The 22,735-nt window shown below is 47.6% G+C and overlaps 1 protein-coding gene across 1 annotated transcript in view; it reads right to left on the bottom strand.

Moving 5' to 3' along the window:
- Nucleotides 1–22,300, bottom strand: part of LOC141253083 (interferon-induced GTP-binding protein Mx2-like) — a 70,605-nt gene extending 48,305 nt beyond the window's left edge. The window contains exons 1-9 of the mRNA XM_073670839.1: nt 22,167–22,300; nt 17,147–17,238; nt 17,030–17,064; nt 16,785–16,890; nt 16,645–16,700; nt 14,873–15,065; nt 13,724–13,861; nt 2,037–2,191; nt 1,800–1,938 (exon numbers count right to left, since the gene is read on the bottom strand). Coding sequence (XP_073526940.1) covers nt 1,800–1,938; nt 2,037–2,191; nt 13,724–13,861; nt 14,873–15,065; nt 16,645–16,700; nt 16,785–16,890; nt 17,030–17,064; nt 17,147–17,222 — 898 coding nt within the window. The 5' untranslated portion in view covers nt 17,223–17,238; nt 22,167–22,300. The remainder of the gene's footprint in view (nt 1–1,799; nt 1,939–2,036; nt 2,192–13,723; nt 13,862–14,872; nt 15,066–16,644; nt 16,701–16,784; nt 16,891–17,029; nt 17,065–17,146; nt 17,239–22,166) is intronic.
- Nucleotides 22,301–22,735: the final 435 nt, after the last annotated feature.

The raw sequence follows: 22,735 nt of genomic DNA, 5'->3' as shown, positions 1-22,735 counted from the left end.
TTTTTTTTATTGGGATGGTTAAACTGATTTGGAGTCGTGGCATTTTTCTTTTTCAAAGATTTATTTAAGTATCTTCTATACTGTGTCCTCCATAAGGTCTCAAAAGACCTTTTGGAGGGAATTGTGGCATATTATTAAATTGTTTTTATTGCTGTTTTCCCCAGTAACTTGGGCTGGTTTATTGGCCCAGTTACAGGGGAAATCCAGTCTCTGAGTTTCATTGCAGAGCTTCATTAGGGCCCAGCAGCCCCTGCTTCCTCCATACACTCAGCGATCACATAATCACAGGGTCCAGAGGAGGAAGCACTATCAGTGCTGCCTAATCTGTATACACAAGCGCTAGTTCAGCATTGTGTGAACATCAATGGGGAAGGCAGAGATGGTAAACCATCTCTAACTTTACTGTGGGGATTCAGCTGTGCCTGACAACCAACTCTCCATCCCCGAAGCTGTACAATCTCCTGCAAGATGTTTACTCTGCATTGACATTTTAGAATATCAGTACAGAGTAAAGAGCAGACGACCCAGATGAATAAAGTGTATGGGTGGTCTCAGCGCCAACGTCAGCACCCGGCGCACCCGGGCTAGTGCCTGACCTGAGCAGGCGGGGGGGCCGACAGGGGGGGGGGGGGCGAAATGGTGGGGCAACCCCGCCGCGCTATGGGACCCGTGAGCGGAGGAGAGCTGTGTCAGCCCCCACTCCCCCCCGCTTGCTCAGGGCCCCGGCAGCCGGCGAAACTATACTTACCTCTCCCCGTGTCTCCGCAGCAGCTCCGGTCTCTTCCGCGTCCTCTAACTGTGACGTCTCAGGTCAGAGGGCACGGTGACGTCTTTCCACCATGCTCTCTCCTGAGCCGTCACAGTGCAGAGCGGGAAGACCCCGGCGACGCTGGAGTCTAGAGCAGCGGCAGCAGGTGAGAAGTGAGTATTTGATTATTTTTTTTTAAATGTATGAAGGTATAGGGCATTATAAGGGAGGTGGGGGGGTGTGTGTGACATCCTACATGGGGCATTAAAAGGGGGGGAATTGACATCCTGCATAGGGCATTAAAAGGTGGGGGGGAGTGACATACTGCATGGGGCATTATATGAGGGGAGAGGTGACATCCTGCATGGGGAATTATAAGGGGGGGGGAGTGACATCCTGCATGGGGCATTATAAGGCAGGTGACAATGCATGGGGCATTATAAGGGGGTGGCATAATGCATGGGGCATTATAAGGAGGGGTGACATCCTGCATGGGGCATTATAAGGGGGGAAAAGCCTGCATGGAGCATTATGTGGGGGCACAGCCTGCATGGAGTGTTATATGAGGTCCAGTATCCAGTATGGAGCGTTATATGGGGGCCAGTATCCTGTAGGGAGCATTATATGGGGGCCAGTATCCTGTATGGAGCATTTTATGGGGGTCAGTATTCTGTGTGGAGCGATTCACCGGTTTCTGAGCTATTGTGGAATTTACAATAGATATCGCTCTTGTAATGTAAGAAGTGAAATCTTTGGCATTGTACTATATGTCTCTCTCTCTCTATATATATATATATATATATATATATATATATATATATATATATATATATATATATTTCTCTGCGGTATCTGTGCATCATGAATCGTGGTATGTGTTAAAGGGGCCACTGAGACTCTTTCCCCCAGGGCCCATAAAAACCTGGAGCCGGCCCTGGGTGGTCTACTTGCTAAATTGCTCAATGCTTGGTTCAAGCAGAACCAGATAGTTGTTTACTCACATCCTCTATGTCCACCTGTTGGAGTGTATATGAGGATAAGTTTTTATTACCTATTGTCCTTTCTCCATTGGGATCCACCTCTCGGGCCATTTCTAGAACTTCTGTGGTTGCTATGTCCACATTACTGGGAATCACAGCCAGATTGATGGTCTCCTGTCTTGATATGTATCTTCTTATCATTTGCCTTATCTAGAAAAATTAGATAAAAATGTTCAAACACCATAATATCAGAAACTTTTTTATTCTCCGTATCTTGATCGCTGTATGGAAATATCTGTCGATCCCACCTGGTTTCCAATGTCTCTTGGTTGATTAGGTAGATTAATTCGTGTTATCCCTGGAAGATCGATAAGAGTCAAATCTGGGACATTTGGAGCGATGATTTCCAGTGTTATCAGCTCATCACTTATTCCTTTTCCAGGACCAGCTATGCAGTCTTGTGCTAGAAAGGAAATGGAACAAGCTTCCTTTATGACTCTAAACCATTAAACCTAATAAGACAAAAAAAAATCTGATATTCCTGCGCCCAGTGTTTACTAATCTGCAGAATTTTCTGCGTGTTTTTGAAACATGGAGGGAACATAGAGTTAATATCTGGCTAATCTGTTCTACTGCTGGTTGAGGCAGCAGAATCTCTAATTTGTAAGGCTTTATGAATCTCTAATTTGTAAGGCTTTATGTATTTCTGCAGACACGGTAGTGGGGAGTATGAGCAGTCAGTGCACATGCCCACACACAAGGCGGCGCTCGCTCGCTTTCAATTAGAAACAGGGGAGGTCAGCAATATGCTAAATGTAGGGGGCATAATGATGTACCACACCTTTGGCCACGACCGATGCCCCATCATTTGATGGTATACTTCATTTAATATACATATAAAAGGTGACAGATGGGTTAAGTCATGCCTTAACAAACCATCTTAAATGATTAAGAAACATTTTAAAAAAAAATTGCCAAAATAATGCCACCACAAAGCGTGCAAATATTACCGCCATACAGAGCCAAAATAATATCCCTATCCATTCTTAATCAGTGTGTACAGTTCTCAGATAAATAGTGAAAGATGTGCTCATACACTGCTCAAAAAAATAAAGGGAACACTCAAATAACACATCCTAGATCTGAGTGAATGAAATCTTCTCATTGAATACTTTGTTCTGTAGAAAGTTGAATGTGCTGACAACAAAATCACACAAAAATCATCAATGGAAATCACATTTATTAACCAATGGAGGCCTGGATTTGGAGTCACCCCCAAAATTAAATAGGAAAAACACACTACAGGCTGATCCAACTTTGATGTAATGTCCTTAAAACAAGTCAAAATGAGGCTCAGTATTGTGTGTGGCCTCCACGTGCCTGTATGACCTCCCTACAACGCCTGGGCATGCTCCTGATGAGGCTGAGTATTGTGTGTGGCCTCCACGTGCCTGTATGACCTCCCTACAACGCCTGGGCATGCTCCTGATGAGGCTCAGTATTGTGTGTGGCCTCCACGTGCCTGTATGACCTCCCTACAACGCCTGGGCATGCTCCTGATGAGGCTGAGTATTGTGTGTGGCCCCCACGTGCCTGTATGACCTCCCTACAATGCCTGGGCATGCTCCTGATGAGGCTCAGTATTGTGTGTGGCCTCCACGTGCCTGCATGACCTCCCTACAACGCCTGGGCATGCTCCTGATGAGGTTGCGGATGGTCTCCAGTGGGATCTCCTCCCAGACCGGGACTAAAGCATCCGCCAACTCCTGGACAGTCTGTGGTGTAACGTGACGTTGGTGGATGGAGCGAGACATGATGTCCCAGATGTGCTCAATCGGATTCAGGTCTGGGGAACGGGCGGCCAGTCCATAGCTTCAATGCCTTCATCTTGCAGGAACTGCTGACACACTCCAGCCACATGAGGTCTGGCATTGTCCTGCATTAGGAGGAACCCAGGGCCAACCGGACCAGCATATGGTCTCACAAGGGGTCTGAGGATCTCATCTCGGTACCTAATGGCAGTCAGGCTACCTCTGGCGAGCACATGGAGGGCTGTGCGGCCCTCCAAAGAAATGCCACCCCAAACCATTACTGACCCACTGCCAAACCGGTCATGCTGAAGGATGTTGCAGGCAGCAGATCGCTCTCCACGGCGTCTCCAGACTCTGTCACGTCTGTCACATGTGCTCAGTGTGAACCAGCTTTCATCTGTGAAGAGCACAGGGCGCCAGTGGCAAGGTGTTGGGCTGTGAGCACAACCCCCATCTGTGGATGTCGGGCCCTCATACCACCCTCATGGAGTCGGTTTCTAACCGTTTGTGCAGACACATGTGTGAAGCCCAGATGTGCTTGGCATCACAGACCCAGAAGGGTGTATTGAAGGATTCCTCCACAAGAGGCCCCAATAACCATTCACACATCTCCACCTTCCACCTCAGACCACCAGAGGGAGCTCCTTAGGGAGATATATAAGGGAAGGTGGAGCCAGGCAGCAGTCAGTCTTGAGACTACAGTCTGTGTGAGTCTAGTCTATTCTGGTATAGCAGTGAGTCCAGTACAGCCTGAGAGGAGTTACCTCAGAGGACAAAAGCCTGTTCCAGCTCCTGCAATTGCTATCCAGCAGTGGAGCTTATCCAGATCAAGACTCGGTGTAGCTCAGTGAGGTGAGCTGTAGGTGTGCCGGCGCCATAAGATCGGTGAACCGCGGCACGCTGCCGATTGTGTGAGTGGTCTATTGAGGGCTCGAGTAGGCCGAAGGCGAAGGAGTAGAGAGTTAGTACATAGGGGGCAGAGGAGCTTAACTAGCTCACCCCTAAGAAGAAGTTACCGGACACCGGGTCCGAAGCTTGCCGGGATCTCCACGACCCAGTAAGATAAACCGGAATCCCTGGAGAACTACAGGTCCCAGGATCGCTAAAGTGCTGATACGTACCAGAGCCAGGAGACTCATAGGCCCCGTAAGTCGGGAGCGTGCACTCCAAGAGAAGGCCCTACCACAAGGTCAGCCAGCGCAGGACAGAGACAGAGTTAGGCCTAGCTCCAGGCAGGTCAGAAACTTATTACGCAGCAGCAAGAACCAGGAGGCCCAAAACCTGCTCATTGGGGAGGATCCGGACATACACCCTTCACCCTACAGTGCTCCGGGGAGTGCCTGAATTTCCATCAGTAAAAGGTACTGAAGTGACTTTTGTGTCCGTCCCTGTTCTTGCTCTGGCCCGGCGTAGTCTCTTTGTCCTGCATCCCCGTTCCTATACTGCCCTGAGGCCCAGCTCTACCTGTGGGGAGCCATACCATCAAGCTGCCTTATCATCAGCCTCAGTGGACTGCGCAGCGCTGGTGATCCTCACCAGAAGCCACAGGTGGCGTCACAAACTCTTTCTTTTCTAAACTTAACAAATATCAACCCCTTTTTAAAGAGAGACCCCAGGGTACGGGCCCGGGAGCCGACCACCGCGACATCCCTAAAGGCCAGGCTAAAGGCCCGGGTACCCATCCCCCATCTTCCTCTGGGCGAGTCACATGCACATTTGTGGCCTGCTGGAGGTTATTTTGCAGGGCTCTGGCAGTGCTCCTCCTGTTCCTCCTTGCACAAAAGCGGAGGTAGCGGTCCTGCTGCTGGGTTGCTGCCCTCCTACGGCCCCCTCCACGTCTCCTGGTGTACTGGCCGGTCTACTGGTAGCGCCTCCAGCCTCTGAACACTGCGCTGACAGACACAGTAAACCTTCTTGCCACAGCTCGCATTGATGTGTTAAAAAAAATTTTAAATTCCGTGGAAGCAGAAAAGCAATGTCTGACTTTCATTTGTTAATTTTCATAGATTTTTAATTAATTATTACTTTTGTCAGATTCAAGTTATTTCTGTGACCATTGTGGGTTTTTCTTTCATTAAACGAGGGGTACCAACAATTTTGACCACGTGTGTATATTGTCATCCTCTGTTTGTGCTTTTTTATGTCCAGGTCCAATGAATTGTGTAGTATGTTTGACGCCCCTGGGCCTACTTAGTGTAGCGTTGCGCACGCTGGGACTACCCGGAGCCGGGCCTGTTGGGGGTAGTAGTTTCGTGGCGGTGACCCGGTCCGTGCCCAGGGAGTCAAACTGTGTGGCTGAGTATTAGCAGTAGATGTTGGACGACTACGCCACCCGTTGAATGCAGCTATGGAGCTGCCGCTGCAGGGCAGACCGCTGAGGCCGGTGGTACGATTGTGCAGCGTAGATGGTATAACCCCCAACGGGAGGGGTATGGCCTCAGGGCAGCCGACGTGGATGATGGGGGTAGCAGGAACCACTCAGAGACGATGCGGTGTAGTTCAGGGTCTTTACTGGTGATAAAGATAGACCCTCCCGGAGTACTGGCTAGCGATCGGGGCCTGGTCAGTCTTTGAGCAGATGGGATCTCCCCTGGCCAGGCGGAGTTGTAGGCCTCCCCAACTAATTGTACTCTTCTGGCTACCTTGCTAGAGGCGGGTAAAAGTAGCCCACGTCCCTGAGTGTACCGTGTGGTGCTCACCCGTATGGCCGGTGACTCGGGGCCTTCTAGTGGCTTCCGCTCCACGACGGCGGTGCTGGTCCCACGCGTGTGACCGTGCCTTCGGGTTTCTTGGCCAGAGGACCTGAAATCCCCTGCCGGGCGGTTTCTGCTGCTGGGTCTGGGTTAATCCCCACAGCCTCGGACTCCGGGTCCGGTGGTAACTCTTCAATCAGGGCGAGCTCTACAGCTGCCAGCCCCTGATTCCTTTTAGCACGACTTCCCCAGAGCTCCTGATCTCTCTTTCCTATAGCTTCTTCTCTTCTTCTCAACTCTACTCTACTCACTAACCCTGCCTCAGCCCCAGTTTTATATAGGGGAAGTTCTTCCCCTCCCAGGACTGGGCAGGAGGTGTGGCATGCATAGGATGTCTGACCAGGAAACCTCCCACCTGCTCACAGACGTAATATTGCTATTACTGTGGCAACCAGACCCCTGGGGTGCCACATTCCCCCTAGTGAAAGTTAGTACTCCGGGACTAAACATACTTTTGTAAACATAACAAGGTGCAAACAATAACATTCCAATAGAGACAACACATAAGGTGGTCACGGCGTGTCCGCAACCGGGTGTAACTTTTGAGGAAAACAAGGGTGTCCATTTCACCAACACAGGGAGACGTAACCAGGTAGGGGTCTGTCCTGCCCCGAGTCCTTAACAGTCTTTCAGTCCGTCCTGGGTTACGCTCCAACTATATGCACAAAGGATTCCCGGTAAATCCACCAAAGACTCCTATAAATAACTAGAAACACATAATTATACACAAGCAACAATAAACAGGTAAACATTAATAAAATAGCTTGAACATTTAGATCCTCCACCGTATGGGCAGCTGGCCTCTAGTGACCCTAGTGGACCTACGGAGCTGGTTGATTGGTCCTGAGCTACAGGGTATAGGAGCTGTCAAGGGTAAACTGGGCAGCCGTCTACTGACTCTTTGGCTCACTAGGGGTATGGCAGGCTCACTATAAGCAGAGGGTTGATTTTCCTGGTCTGCTTGTGTGGGGCCTTCTGCCTCCTGGACCGGCTGTTCTTCCAGTTCTACCTGTGTCTCCGTAGGCACTTGGGATGCTGGTTGGAGGAACGTGAGGACGGGTACCACAACAGCACCATTGACTTGAGTCCAAGACCGAGGGAAGTCTCCGAGCACAGTACTAACCATATCTTCCCTTTCCTCTACGGGTCGAGGGTCCTCTTGTTCCTCTTCAGGGTTCCGTAGCTGTTCGGGACACTTCTTTAGGTGATCCCGGGATACAATGGCTGTGGTTTCCCCTCCGTCTTTACTGATTGTACAGATCTTCGGGTTGTCGTGGCTTGAGGGCAGTACGGTGTACGGGTCCTTCTCCCATTGGTCGTCCAACTTGTGGAGCCGTCTTTTCCTCTTCAAGACCTGCTCTCCGGGCACCAGGGGAACAGCGGGAGCATACTGGTTGTAAGTTTTCTCTTGTCTTTCCCTAGCTTGACAGAGACTACGCTCCACGCTCTCCTGTACTTTTCGGTATTGCTGCTGCCTCTCTGTGTCCCAGTTGGCTTCTGGTGAAGTGTCCTCGGGTGTCAGGACTCCCATCTCCAGATCAACAGGAAGCTTACCAGGTCTTGCCCTCATTAGGTAAGCCGGGGTACAGTTGGTGGAACCTACAGGGATGTGGTTGTATAGGTCCACCAGGTTGGGCAGCTTCTCAGGCCACAGACTGCGTTCCTCCAGGGGCAATGTTTTCAGGAGATCTATCACCACCTGGTTCATTTTCTCACAAAGTCCATTAGTTTGCGGGTGATAGGGTGTTGTTCTTATCTTCCGGCATCCATACAGGGTGCAGAACTCCTGGAAGACCTCCGCTTCAAAGGCAGGCCCCTGGTCCGTCAGCACCTGCTCCGGGTATCCGTGTGGACGGCAGAAGTGCTGCTGGAAGGCTCTAGCTGCTGTGTGAGCCGTTAAGTCCTTGACGGGGACGACAACCAAGAACCGGGAGTAGTGATCCACGATGGTTAACGCGTAGACGTAGCCACTTCTGCTTGGGGTCAGTTTTACATGATCCAAGGCTACCAGTTCCAACGGCTGTCTGGTGATGATGGACCGCAGGGGAGTCTTCTGGCTGGCACGGTCCCTCCTTCTTAAGTTGCATGGGCCACAGTCTCTGCACCACCTCTCGATGGTTCCTCTCATGCCTACCCAATGGAACCGCCCGCGCAGCAGAAACTCCAGCTTCTTCCATCCGAAATGCCCAGCTCCGTCGTGGTATGCCTCCATCACCATAGCTGCGTCTCTTCTTGGCACCACTACTTGCCAGATTAGTTCATGCGTCCGGGAGTTAACCATTCTGCGGCACAACTTTCCCTTGTAAAGGAACAGTCGACTCTTCTCAGCCCACAGTTGCTTGGCTTCCTCCGGAGCGTCTGGGTCAAGGCGTGCATCTGGCCGAGTCAGCATCTCCTTTACCAGACGGACGGCAGGGTCACTGTCTTGCGTCTCCACCCAGTTGTAATGAGGTAAGGGGTTGAACGTAGCGGATTGCTTACTCCTTACATGGTGGGAATACTGGATAGTCCCATGACGGTGGAACGCGGGGAGCTCAACTTCTTCCAGTTCCTCTGAATCTTCCCCTACGTCCGGTAGGTTTGGCATCCTGGACAGGGCGTCTGCGTTGGTATTGGAGCGTCCTGCCCGGTATTTGATTGTAAACTCATAGTTGGACAAGCGGGCCATCCATCTCTGCTCTAGGGCACCGAATCTTGCAGTGTCCAGGTATGTCAACGGGTTGTTATCCGTGTACACGGTGAATCGGGAAGAAGCGAGGTAGTGCTTAAAGCGTTCGGTGACTGCCCACACCACTGCCAGGAACTCTAGCTTAAATGAGCTGTAATTCTCAGGGTTTCTTTCGGTGGGTCGCAGTTTCCGGCTGGCGTAAGCAATTACCCGTTCCCTCCCCTGCTGGATCTGGGACAGTACGGCTCCTAGCCCGATGTTACTGGCGTCGGTGTAGAGGATAAAGGGCTGGCTATAATCAGGGTACGCCAGGATTTCATCCCCCGTGAGGGCCATCTTCAGCTGGCGGAAGGACTCTTCTTCCAGCTTCTCCCATCTGAAGGGTGGCTTCTGGTTCTTGGCCTTCCTGGACTGGCCTATCAGGAGGTCCTGCATAGGAGCTGCCTTTTTGGTGAAACCGGGAATGAACCTTCGGTAGTAGCCTACCAACCCGAGGAACTGCCTCACTTCCTTTACGCTGGAGGGGCTTGGCCATTCCTTAATTGCGGTGATCTTATCAGGGTCGGGAGCCACTCCGTCAGCACTCACCACGTGTCCCAGGTACTGCACCTTTGGCTTCAGGAGGTGACACTTGGAGGGTTTCACCTTTAGGCCGTAACTTGCCAGAGCTTCGAACACTTCCGCCAGGTGTTTCAGGTGGTCCTCGTAGGTCTTGGAATAGACGATGACATCGTCCAGGTATAACAGGACCGTCTCAAAGTTTCGGTGTCCCAGACAGCATTCCATCAATCGCTGGAAGGTTCCTGGTGCGTTGCAGAGTCCGAACGGCATGCAGGTAAACTCGCTAAGTCCCATCGGGGTGGTGAATGCGGTCTTCTCCCGGTCCGCCTCTGCTACAGGAACCTGCCAGTACCCGCTAGTGAGATCCAAGGTGGAGAAGAAGTTAGCAGATTTTAAAGCAGCCAAAGACTCCTCTATTCTTGGTAAGGGGTACGCATCTTTGTGTGTGATACGGTTAATTTTCCGGTAATCTACACACATTCTCATGGTGTTGTCTTTCTTTTTGACCAAGACTAGTGGAGCTGCCCAGGGGCTACAGCTTTCCCTGATTACCCCAGCCTCCTTCATGTCTCTAAGCATCCCCTTGGCGTGTTGGTAGTGTGCAGGGGGTACGGGTCGATACCTCTCTTTTATGGGAGGATGGTCTCCCGTGGGGATGTGGTGTTCTACCCCCTTGACTTGCCCGAAGTCTAACGGGTGTTTACTAAACACTCTCTCGTACTCTCGAACCACCCGGTAGACTCCCTGTTTCTGGTGGGAGGGAGTGGAGTCAGTACCCAAATGTAGTTGCTGACACCAATCCTCCATTATTTTCGTAGAGCCGTTACCTTCCTCCGGGTGAGATGGAGGCAAGGGTTCCACAGACTGTATAGAATTTTGGTTGATAGTATATAATTTGGCTAGCGTAGCATACCGGGGCAGGTATACTTCCCTTTTCCCGATATTTATTATACGAACGGGCACCCTCCCATGGCGTACATCAACTACCCCCCGTGCTGTCAAAATGGTGGGCCTACTGTCTGAGTAGACTGGTTCTACCATGGCCTGGTAATCTCTACCTCTCAGACCAATAGCTGCCCGGCACCAAATCATCATTTCACTTTTCGGGGGCATGGCAATAGGGAAAGGGTCACACATTCTTACGCTACCAATCTCACCACCGGAGAGTTCCACCTGTTGCCGTCGCATCAGTGCCCGGATCTCTTTCTGGAGCACTCGCTGCTGGCCGGAGCTGGCGTTCTTGGCAACCTGCTGTAAAATGAAAATCACCTCTGCAAGACAATTTTCAATCACATTAGTTCCTAGAGTTATCTTTGGGTGACTCTCGCGCTTGTCAATGTCCACAATGATCAGTCCCTGTGCTGCCAGTTCGACTCTACCGATTTTAATGGTCATCTCTTTAAATCCGATCTGCGGCACGGGTTGACCATTGCTGGCAATAATACTCAAGTCGTCGTCAGGGTAGCGGGTTATATCCGAGTCATTCCAGTACTGCTTGAAGAGCACGTACGGGATGGTGGTGACCTGTGACCCGGTGTCCAGTAGGGCACTCATAGGAATGCCATCCAGTACCACAGGCAAGACTGGACGTCCTCCCACATATTTGTCGCGCCAGTTCGATGGGCCTGGTGATCTTTTTCCTGGGGGTTGGCCCTCTACCCCAGGTTGTGCCAGTTTAAAGGACAGTACCTTGCCATATGTCCGGGTTGATTGCAGCGGCGGCAGATGGGTTGTCCGTCCTCGTTGTATCGGTCGCTGGGTCTTCCTCTGGCCGGTGGGGTCCTCCTTGGTCGACGCCACGGGATGTCCTCCGGTCCGGATGCCAGCTGGATCTTCCCTGGAGTGGAAACCTGTAAAGACTGCACAGTTCGGGTTAGCGCAGCAACGCTTTTAGCTAGCTCTTGGACCTGATGGTGCAGGTCTGGAGCCGGGTCATTGTTCAAAGCCTGCGCATCAGCCCCCACAGGCCCTGCCGACAAGGGCGCCGCCTCCTGGTGCTAAGTGATAGCTGGGCGCCTGTGGGTCACAACGCCACCCGGTGCCGGTTCTCGGAGCACCCGGATGGCTCTGTCCTTGAACTGTGCAAAGTCCAGATGAGGATCCTGTAAGGCTATGGCCCGCAACTGGGTTCGGTGGACATTGCAATATAGTCCCTCTATAAATTGTTCGGTCAACAGCCTGTCCTCGTTTCCCACGCTGTCGGGGTCGGTCTGCTTAATGGCTCTCAGGGCCTCTTGTAGGTTTAGTGCATAGTCCCTTATACTCTCATGTGCTCGCTGCTTGCACCCATAGAATTTAAGCTTAATCTCGGCTGAGGTGCGGGTATCAAAGGTGTCCCTCAGCCGTGTTAGTATCCCCACGACAGTCCTCCTCCCAGGTGGCCAGGACTTTACCTCCCTTTGGGCTGCCCCGGTTAGTTGGGCCACCAGGATGCTCACTTTTTGCTCTTCTGTGAGGGGGTACACCTGGAAGAGGCTATCTAGCTTTTCTCTAAAGTCATTCAGGGTATGTGACTCCCCTGAGTATTGGGGTAGCCAGGCTGCTCCCGGGATATAGGGCATGGTAAAAGGCATGACTGCAGCAGCGCTGGCGCTGGCGGGGGTTGAGGCAGTGAAGCTCTCCTCCGTATCCGACATCTTTCTCCCCCCCTAGTGGACCGTGGCCTACCTTGCGATGATCCTCTTCCGTAGGCCGCGGCTCCGCAGTGGATCGTCAGGGTTGAGGACCTTCCGTCGCGCTCCTGTGACGTCGGCGTCTGCTGGGCTCCTTCCGGGACCTTACACAACGTCCGTACGTGAGGCGGGGCTTCAGTTCTCGCGGGCTTTTCGGAGTCCACGCCCCTCTTCTTCCCGCGCGGCGTCTTCAAGATGGCGTCCAACGGCGGGAAAACTCCACGGATGGCGGGAAGAAGGCAGAAGATGGCGTCGGATGACGGGAAAACTTCGCAGATGGCGGGAAGAAGGTAGAAGATGGCGCCGGATGGCGGGAAACCTCCACGGATGGCGGGAATCTTCACCACTGGTAAGTTTGAACAGTCTTTTTCAGGCACGCAGTACCCGGTGGTTGCGGGCACGAGATCCTGCCGACTACGCCAAAAGTTGACGCGCCCCTGGGCCTACTTAGTGTAGCGTTGCGCACGCTGGGACTACCCGGAGCCGGGCCTGTTGGGGGTAGTAGTTTCGTGGCAGTGACCCGGTCCGTGCCCAGGGAGTCAAACTGTGTGGCTGAGTATTAGCAGTAGATGTTGGACGACTACGCCACCCGTTGAATGCAGCTATGGAGCTGCCGCTGCAGGGCAGACCGCTGAGGCCGGTGGTACGATTGTGCAGCGTAGATGGTATAACCCCCAACGGGAGGGGTATGGCCACAGGGCAGCCGACGTGGATGATGGGGGTAGCAGGAACCACTCAGAGACGATGCGGTGTAGTTCAGGGTCTTTACTGGTGATAAAGATAGACCCTCCCGGAGTACTGGCTAGCGATCGGGGCCTGGTCAGTCTTTGAGCAGATGGGATCCCCCTTGGCCAGGCGGAGTTGTAGGCCTCCCCAACTAATTGTACTCTTCTGGCTACCTTGCTAGAGGCGGGTAAAAGTAGCCCACATCCCTGAGTGTACCGTGTGGTGCTCACCCGTATGGCCGGTGACTCGGGGCCTTCTAGTGGCTTCCGCTCCACGATGGCGGTGCTGGTCCCACGCGTGTGACCGTGCCTTCGGGTTTCTTGGCCAGAGGACCTGAAATCCCCTGCCGGGCGGTTTCTGCTGCTGGGTCTGGGTTAATCCCCACAGCCTCGGACTCCGGGTCCGGTGGTAACTCTTCAATCAGGGCGAGCTCTACAGCTGCCAGCCCCTGATTCCTTTTAGCACGACTTCCCCAGAGCTCCTGATCTCTCTTTCCTATAGCTGCTTCTCTTCTTCTCAACTCTACTCTACTCACTAACCCTGCCTCAGCCCCAGTTTTATATAGGGGAAGTTCTTCCCCTCCCAGGACTGGGCAGGAGGTGTGGCATGCATAGGATGTCTGACCAGGAAACCTCCCACCTGCTCACAGACGTAATATTGCTATTACTGTGGCAACCAGACCCCTGGGGTGCCACATGTTTATACACATGTTGTAATGCAGCATTCAGACAGTCTTCTTCGTGCCCAGATAAATTGTGCATATAGTGTCCCCAGAAATTGCAAAAACCTGCAATTTTACTTTACCTTTTCCAACTTCATGCTCTACGGCAGAGGGATGTGTTAGTGGTACGGTTTTATTTCTATAAGAAATTGTTCCGCTCCATTGTGTCGACGTCAGAGATTTTTTTAACTTGAGTTCAAGAGGGCAACGTGTAACGATACCTGGTGGAGACATCGCAGGATTAGCAAAAGAGGAGAAAAAAGTTATATAGCCCAAAAGGAAAAAAATATATAATGAATTAAAAGCATGGTGTTCAAGGGAATTTTTCACCATGTTTTTGCGACCTAATCGGAGAGAGGCATGATGTAGGGGCAGAGACCCTGATTCCACAGATGTATCTCTTACTGGGCTGCTTTCGCAGTTGTGATAAAATCACAGTTTTCTCTGCTGCAGATTTAGCAGATCTCTGAATGCTGAGCTCTGTATAACCCTGCCCACAACACTGATTGGCAGCTTTTGGTGCACACTGTAGATAGGCAAAAAGCTGCCAATCAGTGGTGGGGATGTGTTTGGACTACCTGGCAGCACAACTACTAGTCCTCTAATGATAATCTAGTGCAAAAAACAGTGATTTTATCAAAACTATAGCAAGCAGCCCAGTAAGCGACACCTTGCTGTAATCAATGTCTCCGCCCCTACTTTATGCTGCATTTAAATTAGGTGGCAAAAATCTGCTGCCAGATTCCCTTTAGTCTAGTCCTGCTTATATAACGGACAGGCTGGTTTAAATATTAGTCCTGCATACAAAACTTCTACTTGTGATACGAAATGTAGTTTTGGAGTCATTTTTAATTTTTTGTGACCCAAGTTACAACAGTTTCAGATAAAAGTTTGGACCATATCATTATGATATATAATATATATATATATATATATATATATATATATATATATATTATACAGTATATAATGATGATATGATCCAAATATATTTAACTTTGTGGCACAGATTGAAGTTTTGTGAATGTGAGGTCTTACCAACTCTATGTCCCTTTAAAATAATCTTGATATTCAATATTTGGCCTCATTGTGAAGGACTTTTAGGCCATAAATGGCCAATATTTTCTAAGATACTAATAATACTTTTGTTTTGGGGCCCAGGAACTTCAAGTTACTTGTCTGATACGGAGCAGTTGAAGTCTACTATCCATTCAGATCAGACGCCTTCTCACCTGTTCCTCGGGGGAGTGTCACTCCAGACAAAGCCTCAAGTACAGAACTTTTCCCTGAGCTCTGATCGCCGATCACAGTGATCGCTGGTAACTCCAGATCCTTCTCCACCCCGAGTGACCTCAGAGAATCGATGAGGTCAATACATGGACGGACCTTCTCTTGGTATTGCTGGTCCAAAAGCTTGGCCGTCTGCTGCTTACAAAGGAGAGATATAATGTGGATACAGTATAACAGCACAGTTATATGTATTATAGCAGGGCTCAAAAAGTTGAGCTGTACCTATAATTCTCTGGATAAACTAAGGACACTTGATATCCAGAATCATTCACTATGGTAACATCTATTTCAAATAATGATAATGGCCCTTGATTGATTGATTAATCAGTTTTTTTTATGACTACAGCTCCTATACCGGCTTATGTGTCTCTATGGCTACAGAATACACATAGCATAAATCTTGTGTATTTTGGGGTCTCTTTAGACCACAGAGCATAATAAATGTAATATGTAAGAAATAAAACTAATAATAATTATACCCACCTTACCGCTTTCCTCGCATCGTGGACTTCATCAGAACCGTAAGTCCTTATGAGGCCCGGTATTTCACTGCTTGCGGTGGTGATAAGAAGATACGTGATGGACCAGACGACAGAGTGAGGAGACAAGGGATCGGATAGGTGGGCGGTAAGATGAGTATAAGTGTTTCTTTTTTTATTTTTAACCTTTTGATGGTCTTTTACGATTCGTCAAAAATAGTGGCCGGCAGAACCGAATTGCAAAAAAACCCCGATTGTAAATATTTGTAAAATTCAAGTAGAATTTAATTCCAATCGAATAAATTATCTCATCTCTATCGCCAACATACTCACTTTCCACTCTATTCTACACCACTTTTGGATGCAGTAAATGATGGGTGGAAGTGGGTAGGACAATGAGGGTCTTCGTACAAATAGGTCCTTCACCATGGACTGTCTGTTAAGGAAATTCTACTTCATAAACGTATCTACAGTACAGATTTCAGGCATCAAGTGAGATGAATATCTCAAAACCTTAACATGATGGTAGGATCAGACTACATAGGGTTGTTTGTAGTCTGTAACCATGGAAACATTTCACCTGCTTAATATTCTGTATATCCTACTTGTACCACCAAAACAGCTGAGCTGACTCATCAATGTGGCCATTGTAGGTGGGCATGAGATATTGTAGTATACAGTATATTTAATCGAGAGTGCTCTATAGACTGTACTTCTATGGTAAGTAACAAAAACAACTTCCAGAGATAGGGTTCAGTGAGAGTCGAACTCACGACCCCTAGTTTATGAGACCAGTGCTCTAACCTCTAAGATATAAAACCAATCCCAGAGATAGGGGCAAGGTCAGACTGGCCCTCGAAAATAATGTAGAATTATATGATGGGCGATAAAACATAATAGGGCCCCTAGAGACAATCTCATTTGTAGGTGACTTTGGAGCTATACCTTTGCTGTCAGCGCTACCCTCAGATATGGAGGAGGACAGTGTCTGACAGCAGTAGAGACCGGCACAGGAGCAGGAACGGAGTAGTATGTACAGTACAATGATCATAAGTGGACTCGCATATGTTCCATAAAGATGGACTCTGGCTCTTATAATCATGTCACCGGTGGACCCAAAGAGTCGCACTCAGATGAGTAGTGGTATCTAATAAGGAGCCAAGAATAATAATTCTCTGTGTTTTGAAGAAGTAGGATGCGACCACCCTAATTCCTTATTTACTGTACTAACATACCACATTGTCTTCACTCGGAAATGAGAGGGGTCGCAACTCTGCAAACTCTTTAAATCCTGTAAATACATGCACAGGATGGGTTAGTATATGAGCACCACCAATATACTGTAAGATGATGTAACTGGCAAAAAAAATCCTACCTTGATTATATGCAGGTCTACTAGCTGGAGATGGGTTCACAGATGGTCGAGGAGGTGTCATTTCTGAAGATGGAAATGGCCACGGTTGATTGTGACTCATATACACCTAAAATAGAAGCACAGACATTTTTTAAAACCTTTATCCATTCAGGTGTGAATAAAGTCCAATACCCTTTTTCTTCCTAGTGTCATGTTGACATGGTGTGGGATGATGGGTATTAAAGAGCTCTAGTCCAAAAACCTACCTCATCACTTTGGTTCAGTGGGAAAAAAGAAGAACCTGTGGATTCATATATAGAAGATGTTTATAATACAAAAGTGTACAATGTTCACCTAAAAAGTATTCAACCTGTAATATATACCTGGAGCAAATACCGGCTGTGCAATCAGTTTTCTCCCCAGTGATGGCCTTGGCATTGACATTTTTCGGTTTTCCATATTGGGAGGTTTACCCCTATTGCAGAACAAAAGAAATTCACCAAAATAACTAAATTAGGCAAGGCAAACTATGGTAGATGTAAGAACTACAGTGGTTTGTGAAAGTATTAAACCCCCATTTTTGTAATCCAATTTGTATGTGATGCATCAGCACTAAATACACTAAGTTGGTGAAATTAAGTGAGAAAAATATAGGCACAAATTAAATTTGTGGGATCAAATAACTAAAAATTGGCATGTGCATATGTATTCACCCCTTTTGCTATGAAGCCCCTAAAAATGACTGGTGAGCCTGTAATTGGAAGAGGAATCAGAACTGCAGCCTATAGTGGTGCTTGAAAATTTGTGAAAAAAGTGGATAAAGTAAAAGAGTCAAAAATATTAGACATTTTTTTATTGAGGAAAATGATCTAATTTTATGTGTCTGATCAGCAAAAGTATGTAAACCTTTAGTCTTAGCAGATAACTCCAAGGTGACATTATACAGTAGTCATGTGTTTTCAATCAATGGGGTGGCAGTCAGGTGTGAGTGGGCGACCTGTTTATTTAAAGAACATGGATCTAACAAAGTCTGATCTCCACAATACACGCTTGTGGAAGTGTATCAGGGCCTAAACATATAATATTTCTGAGGACCTCAGAAGAAGATTTGTTGACTGTAAAAAGTTACAAAACCATCTCTAAATAATTGAGACTCCACAATTCCACAGGCAGATTGAACAATCTAAAAATCTGTCTGGTATGTCTGAGCGCTGGCTGATTTTCAAAAATACAATACAGTGGAATTAAAAGCTGCATATGTTGGTGCACCTGTACAAGCAGCATAAAGCGTAGACTGATTATATCATGCAGCAGGCAAACCGGAACTTGGGGTACTTTGTAAACCACAATTGACAGCTGATGAAGGACACGTGTCAGCTATTTAAGCCCTGTAAGAGGCTACAGCATTTGCCAGTAGGTACAATTATGTCATCAATGATGTCATCCATCTCATATTTATATTGGAAAAACACTCAAAAAATGCAACAGAGAATGGTTGAAGAACATCAACTTTCACATGTTCATCGCTCTCTTGGGACATTTGTGGACCCTCAAGGGCAATGTTACATTCAGCAGGATTTGGAAAATGAGGAAGAGGAACAACAGCTGATGGATGTGCTGGGGACACTGAATTATCCCAGGTAAAGGCAGAGGAAGAGGCTGACAATATGAAATTAATAATGATACCGATGACACTGGCTGTTATGATCTGCAACAAGTACTAAGGAAAGATAGGGGAAAGCTGTCCCTACAGTAAGACTAAGCTGAATCCCTACGATGTAGCGGGCTGCCTGTTCCTAGCGAACAGACCCGCCTTAGTCCTCGGCTAGTCTGAATGAAGACCTATAGTATTAAGGGAGGGGTCCCTAAAAGAACTAAGGACTGGGACAAAAATGGGACACCTCCTAAACAGAGAAGTTGTTGCAGAACACAAAAAGACAAACTGACAAAAAGTACTAGAGGTCCCAGAAGGACCAAGCGAACTGACAGAGAAAGGCACCGAAGCACCAGGCTAGAGAACCAGTCAAACACTGAAGTCCAGCACAGCCAGGAGGGCGGAGCTGGAATATAAAGTTCGATGGTCACGTGACAGCAAAACACAAGATAGAAAAAACAAACAGGAGGGTTCTAACACTGGCCCTGACAACCAACTGTTGCGACCGAGTGAACCAAAAGAGCTCTTGTTTTTTCTGGCAAGCTGCATGCTCAATTTTTTTGTGGAATGAAGCAAACAGATAATCATTGGTGAGCCATGTCTTTAAATCCTTGCTATAAAGGCAAAATTCTGGAATTATTTTCCAGCTTTCATAAGATTCAAAAGTGGTGAATTACCAGTACAAGGTGTGTTCCATTCTTGGCAGAGCTTTTACTGATCAGATGGTTGCCTACCAGATGTCTAATCTGGAGACCCCAGTCTGTTCTAGAAAGGCCAATGCTCCCCTACCTGTGCCTAGGCAGAAAAAGTAGTGATTACAATACATATAACATGATGAACCAGTTTATCTGCTGCGTCTAACTGATCAGAGATGCACCAACTGAGCAGCCAGGTGCAGTCGCATGTGGACTGTGTCCTTTATCTGGCTGATATTCTAAGCACCGACCCTAAGCACTTCATGACCAGCAGACTGGACTACGGGACTCCATGTAAAAGTGGAAAAAAATCCAGCCTATGCATTTCGAACTGAGAGTTATTATTCATCAAGAATTGACCCAGTTTGTCATGGGCATACTGTATTGTCAGAGAAGGTTTTCAGTGTGGCAGGTGGCTTTGTCACACCGAAGCTGACCAGCTTGTCCTGAATCAGGCTTGCCCGACGGTGTATTGCTAATTGCTGATGTGTGTAAAGCAAGTGTGGAATACCTTACACTTGTCAAAATGAATCAGGCATGAAACAATGACGATTTTCACTCATCTACAGTATTATCTGTATTCATGTCCACTGTGTTCTATTCTATTCTGTCCTGCTGCTGACGGGGCTTCCAGTGCACAGACGGACATCTCCTTGCCGGTCTCAATATATTCAATAAAGTGCGATTGCTGCCACTACCACTACTTCTGCTGGAATCCTATTCACTACAGGGTAAATAAACCTGAAACTACTTCCTTAAAATATAACATTTTTGCATTGCTTTTTAAAAACCCATTGCTTCTTCTCTTCTCAAACAGTAAATCTATTGATACTTCAAACAATGGATAATTTTTGGATGAATTTTTTAAAAGCCATTTCTTAAACAGTAAACCTACTACTGATCCCAAAATAGAGATAATTTTTGAATGTTTTGTTCAACAGACATTTTGTCCTTACTTTTGAAATGGCAAAATTATTGCTGCTCCCAAAAAAGGGATAATTTTTGGAAAGATGGTTAGGATGGCAGTCATCTGTAACAGCTGGAAGGCATCTTGTAATAGGGAGGTGACTGAGCAACCCCTATAGGCCAAGTGCTCCTATGTTCTCTATGAGAGAGCCTCCCACTGACTCGTCGGCCAGCGGCTTATCTCAGGGAGAATAATGCAATTGGAAGATGCATGATCGTCATCTCTCCAGACCATTAGTTGGTCGGTGCCCCCATAGGTCGATATTGGTGGGTTCAGCCAACATTAGTCTGATATGTATGGGGGGCCCCTACACACATTCTTCTTCTTACAGAGGCAAACAATTCTGCCCACACTCCTACAAATGCAGGGAAGCTTTGACACACGTTCTTCTACACAAACGGCACATTTTTACAAACATACTTCTACACTTGTAGGCTCACCTCTTGGCCAGGTTGAGACAAATATCTGAAAACTCGTCTGATTTTCATCTAGAATACTCAGACAATTTTCGTCCATTTTTCAGACCTGTGCAATCCATGTTTCCATGTTTTACATCCATGTGACATCCATGTTTCATCCTATTTTACACGTCAAATTTTAAAAAGTTCACGATCAAATAAAATTTACAAGGTTGATGATGGCAATTTATCTGTAAAAATCGGGTGCCACATGGCTCATCTGTATGGAATACAATTTTATTTGTGCATTCGAGACTCGGAAGAGAATAATTCATGTTGCGATCAAGTGTCCGTACACTTCTCCACATGCATGCATACTTTCACACGGGTACTTCTACACACTCAGGCATACTTTAACACACAGACTTCTACAAATGCAGATAGATTCTACTTTCTTCAGATAGTGGTCATCTGGAGGATGCAATGTGGCTTGTGAGGGTTGCAGAGTCTTCATGTTGGTGGTCACCAGATGGTCAGACAGACTCCCCCACATGTTCTTGGCAGGACTTCACTAAACATGTGCCCAGACGCTCTAGTTTTCCAGAAAATAGTGGCGAAATGCAACACTTTTGCCATGATTTTGTAAAATCAATAAATATTGACCAGGTGTACTGATTGGAGGTGGACTGACATACCTTTTCCTCCAATGAACCAGTTCATCTATTCAGTAAGGACCGCCAAGCTGCTTTAAGTGGCCGAGCAGCAAGGACAGCTGCAACATCTTTCAGAGTTGGCTCACGTTAATAGAAGGTGTGGGGCACATAGAAGGAGGAAGAATGGTCATTTTGTACTGATTCTGAAGGCAAAAGGTAAGATGTGATGAGCCTCCACATATTGGTCATGTCTCACTAGGGGCGGTGAGGTTTACTGTCAGAGATTAGCTAAAACTTGTCCATTCAAGGGCCCACCTGGGGATTCACTGGCTCCCCAGTGGGCCAGTCCAAGTCTGGATGTACCGAAGAGAGAAAAACATACTGGCAACCCAGAATTATGACATAGAGAATGGATGAGGTTGGTTCAGCTCAATATGCTGCCATTGAGTTCAGTTACTGCTGGAGGTTGGAAAGAGGACCCTGAGACAGCTAAGAAATGGGACTGTGGCAAGTGTAGACCAGATCATTGAAGCAAAATGAAGGAATACTGCAATAAATAGGTCAATACACTGAGGAACTATGCTGAAACCAGCAAATGGTAAGGAAGATACATAAATATAGGAAGAATGCGAGGAGCAAACATGTCATATACTGCAGTTATATTGCAATGGTCACCATTAAGCGAATTCTTAAGAGGACAACAGAAGCTGTAAACACTAAGAACTGTGCCTGCTATTCTCTGTACATGATGTTATCCAAGTTTGACAGTAAAGAAAAGTTTATTTTTGCAATCCAAAGTCTCTCTTGTCCGGTTTTAACTAAAATTTCTCAATTTCAGAGTCATGTAAAGGTAGAGGGCCACCTGGGGAAGTGTCAGCTGCAGGAAACATCTCACCCACATGCAAAAGGTTAGTTTTCACTGATGTTTAAAGGCACTGAATTGAACAGTGTCTCCACCCAGGAACCCCTTATAGTGTCATAACAGTTGGGGGGCTCTGCTCTGCAGTCACCCTCTTCCCCTCTGTGCAGGACTCACCACCTGAAGGTCCCAGTCTGAAGAGCAACTGCTGTAGGAGAACTTGACTGCACTCTAATTATTGTCCGCCGCTGCTGCTGATGATGGAAATCAATGTGAACTTGGGCTGACAGAATTGAGCAAGTCCTACTCAGTGTTTTTGCCACTGTTTCCAGAGTTACTGGTATATATAGCAAGAAACAATGCACCTACTGGTCCACCTGCCAAAACCACAGCAAGAATAATCATTAATAATCGGGTGACAACGGACAATGGATCAATGTTTGCATAACATCTTTCTATTGGAAGCATGGCCTTCATTAAATGTGGTGGTGATACCACAAAATTAATATTTATCCATATTATCAGTAATTTTAGCCTTTTTTTCTTTATCTAATTTCCTGTCTTTCTCTTTTTTAGTACATTCCTTCTACGACTTCAATCAGGTCTTCCGATTTAGGGTAACCTTTAGCCAGAAACCTTTTATCTAGGAGACGTGCCCGTGTATTAAAATCCATGTCTAAAGTGTGGTTCTTTCTGGTCTGAATTCTACAGAAATTTTCCAAAAAGTCAAAATGTGTTTCTTTTTA

Source organism: Phyllobates terribilis, unplaced genomic scaffold (genome assembly GCF_046119375.1).
Source record: "Phyllobates terribilis strain yellow unplaced genomic scaffold, ASM4611937v1 Scaffold_2__4_contigs__length_985480577, whole genome shotgun sequence".
NCBI classification, from domain to species: domain Eukaryota; kingdom Metazoa; phylum Chordata; class Amphibia; order Anura; family Dendrobatidae; genus Phyllobates; species Phyllobates terribilis.
Note: the sequence above shows the minus strand (reverse complement) of the source record. Positions and strands in the feature narration are given on the sequence as shown.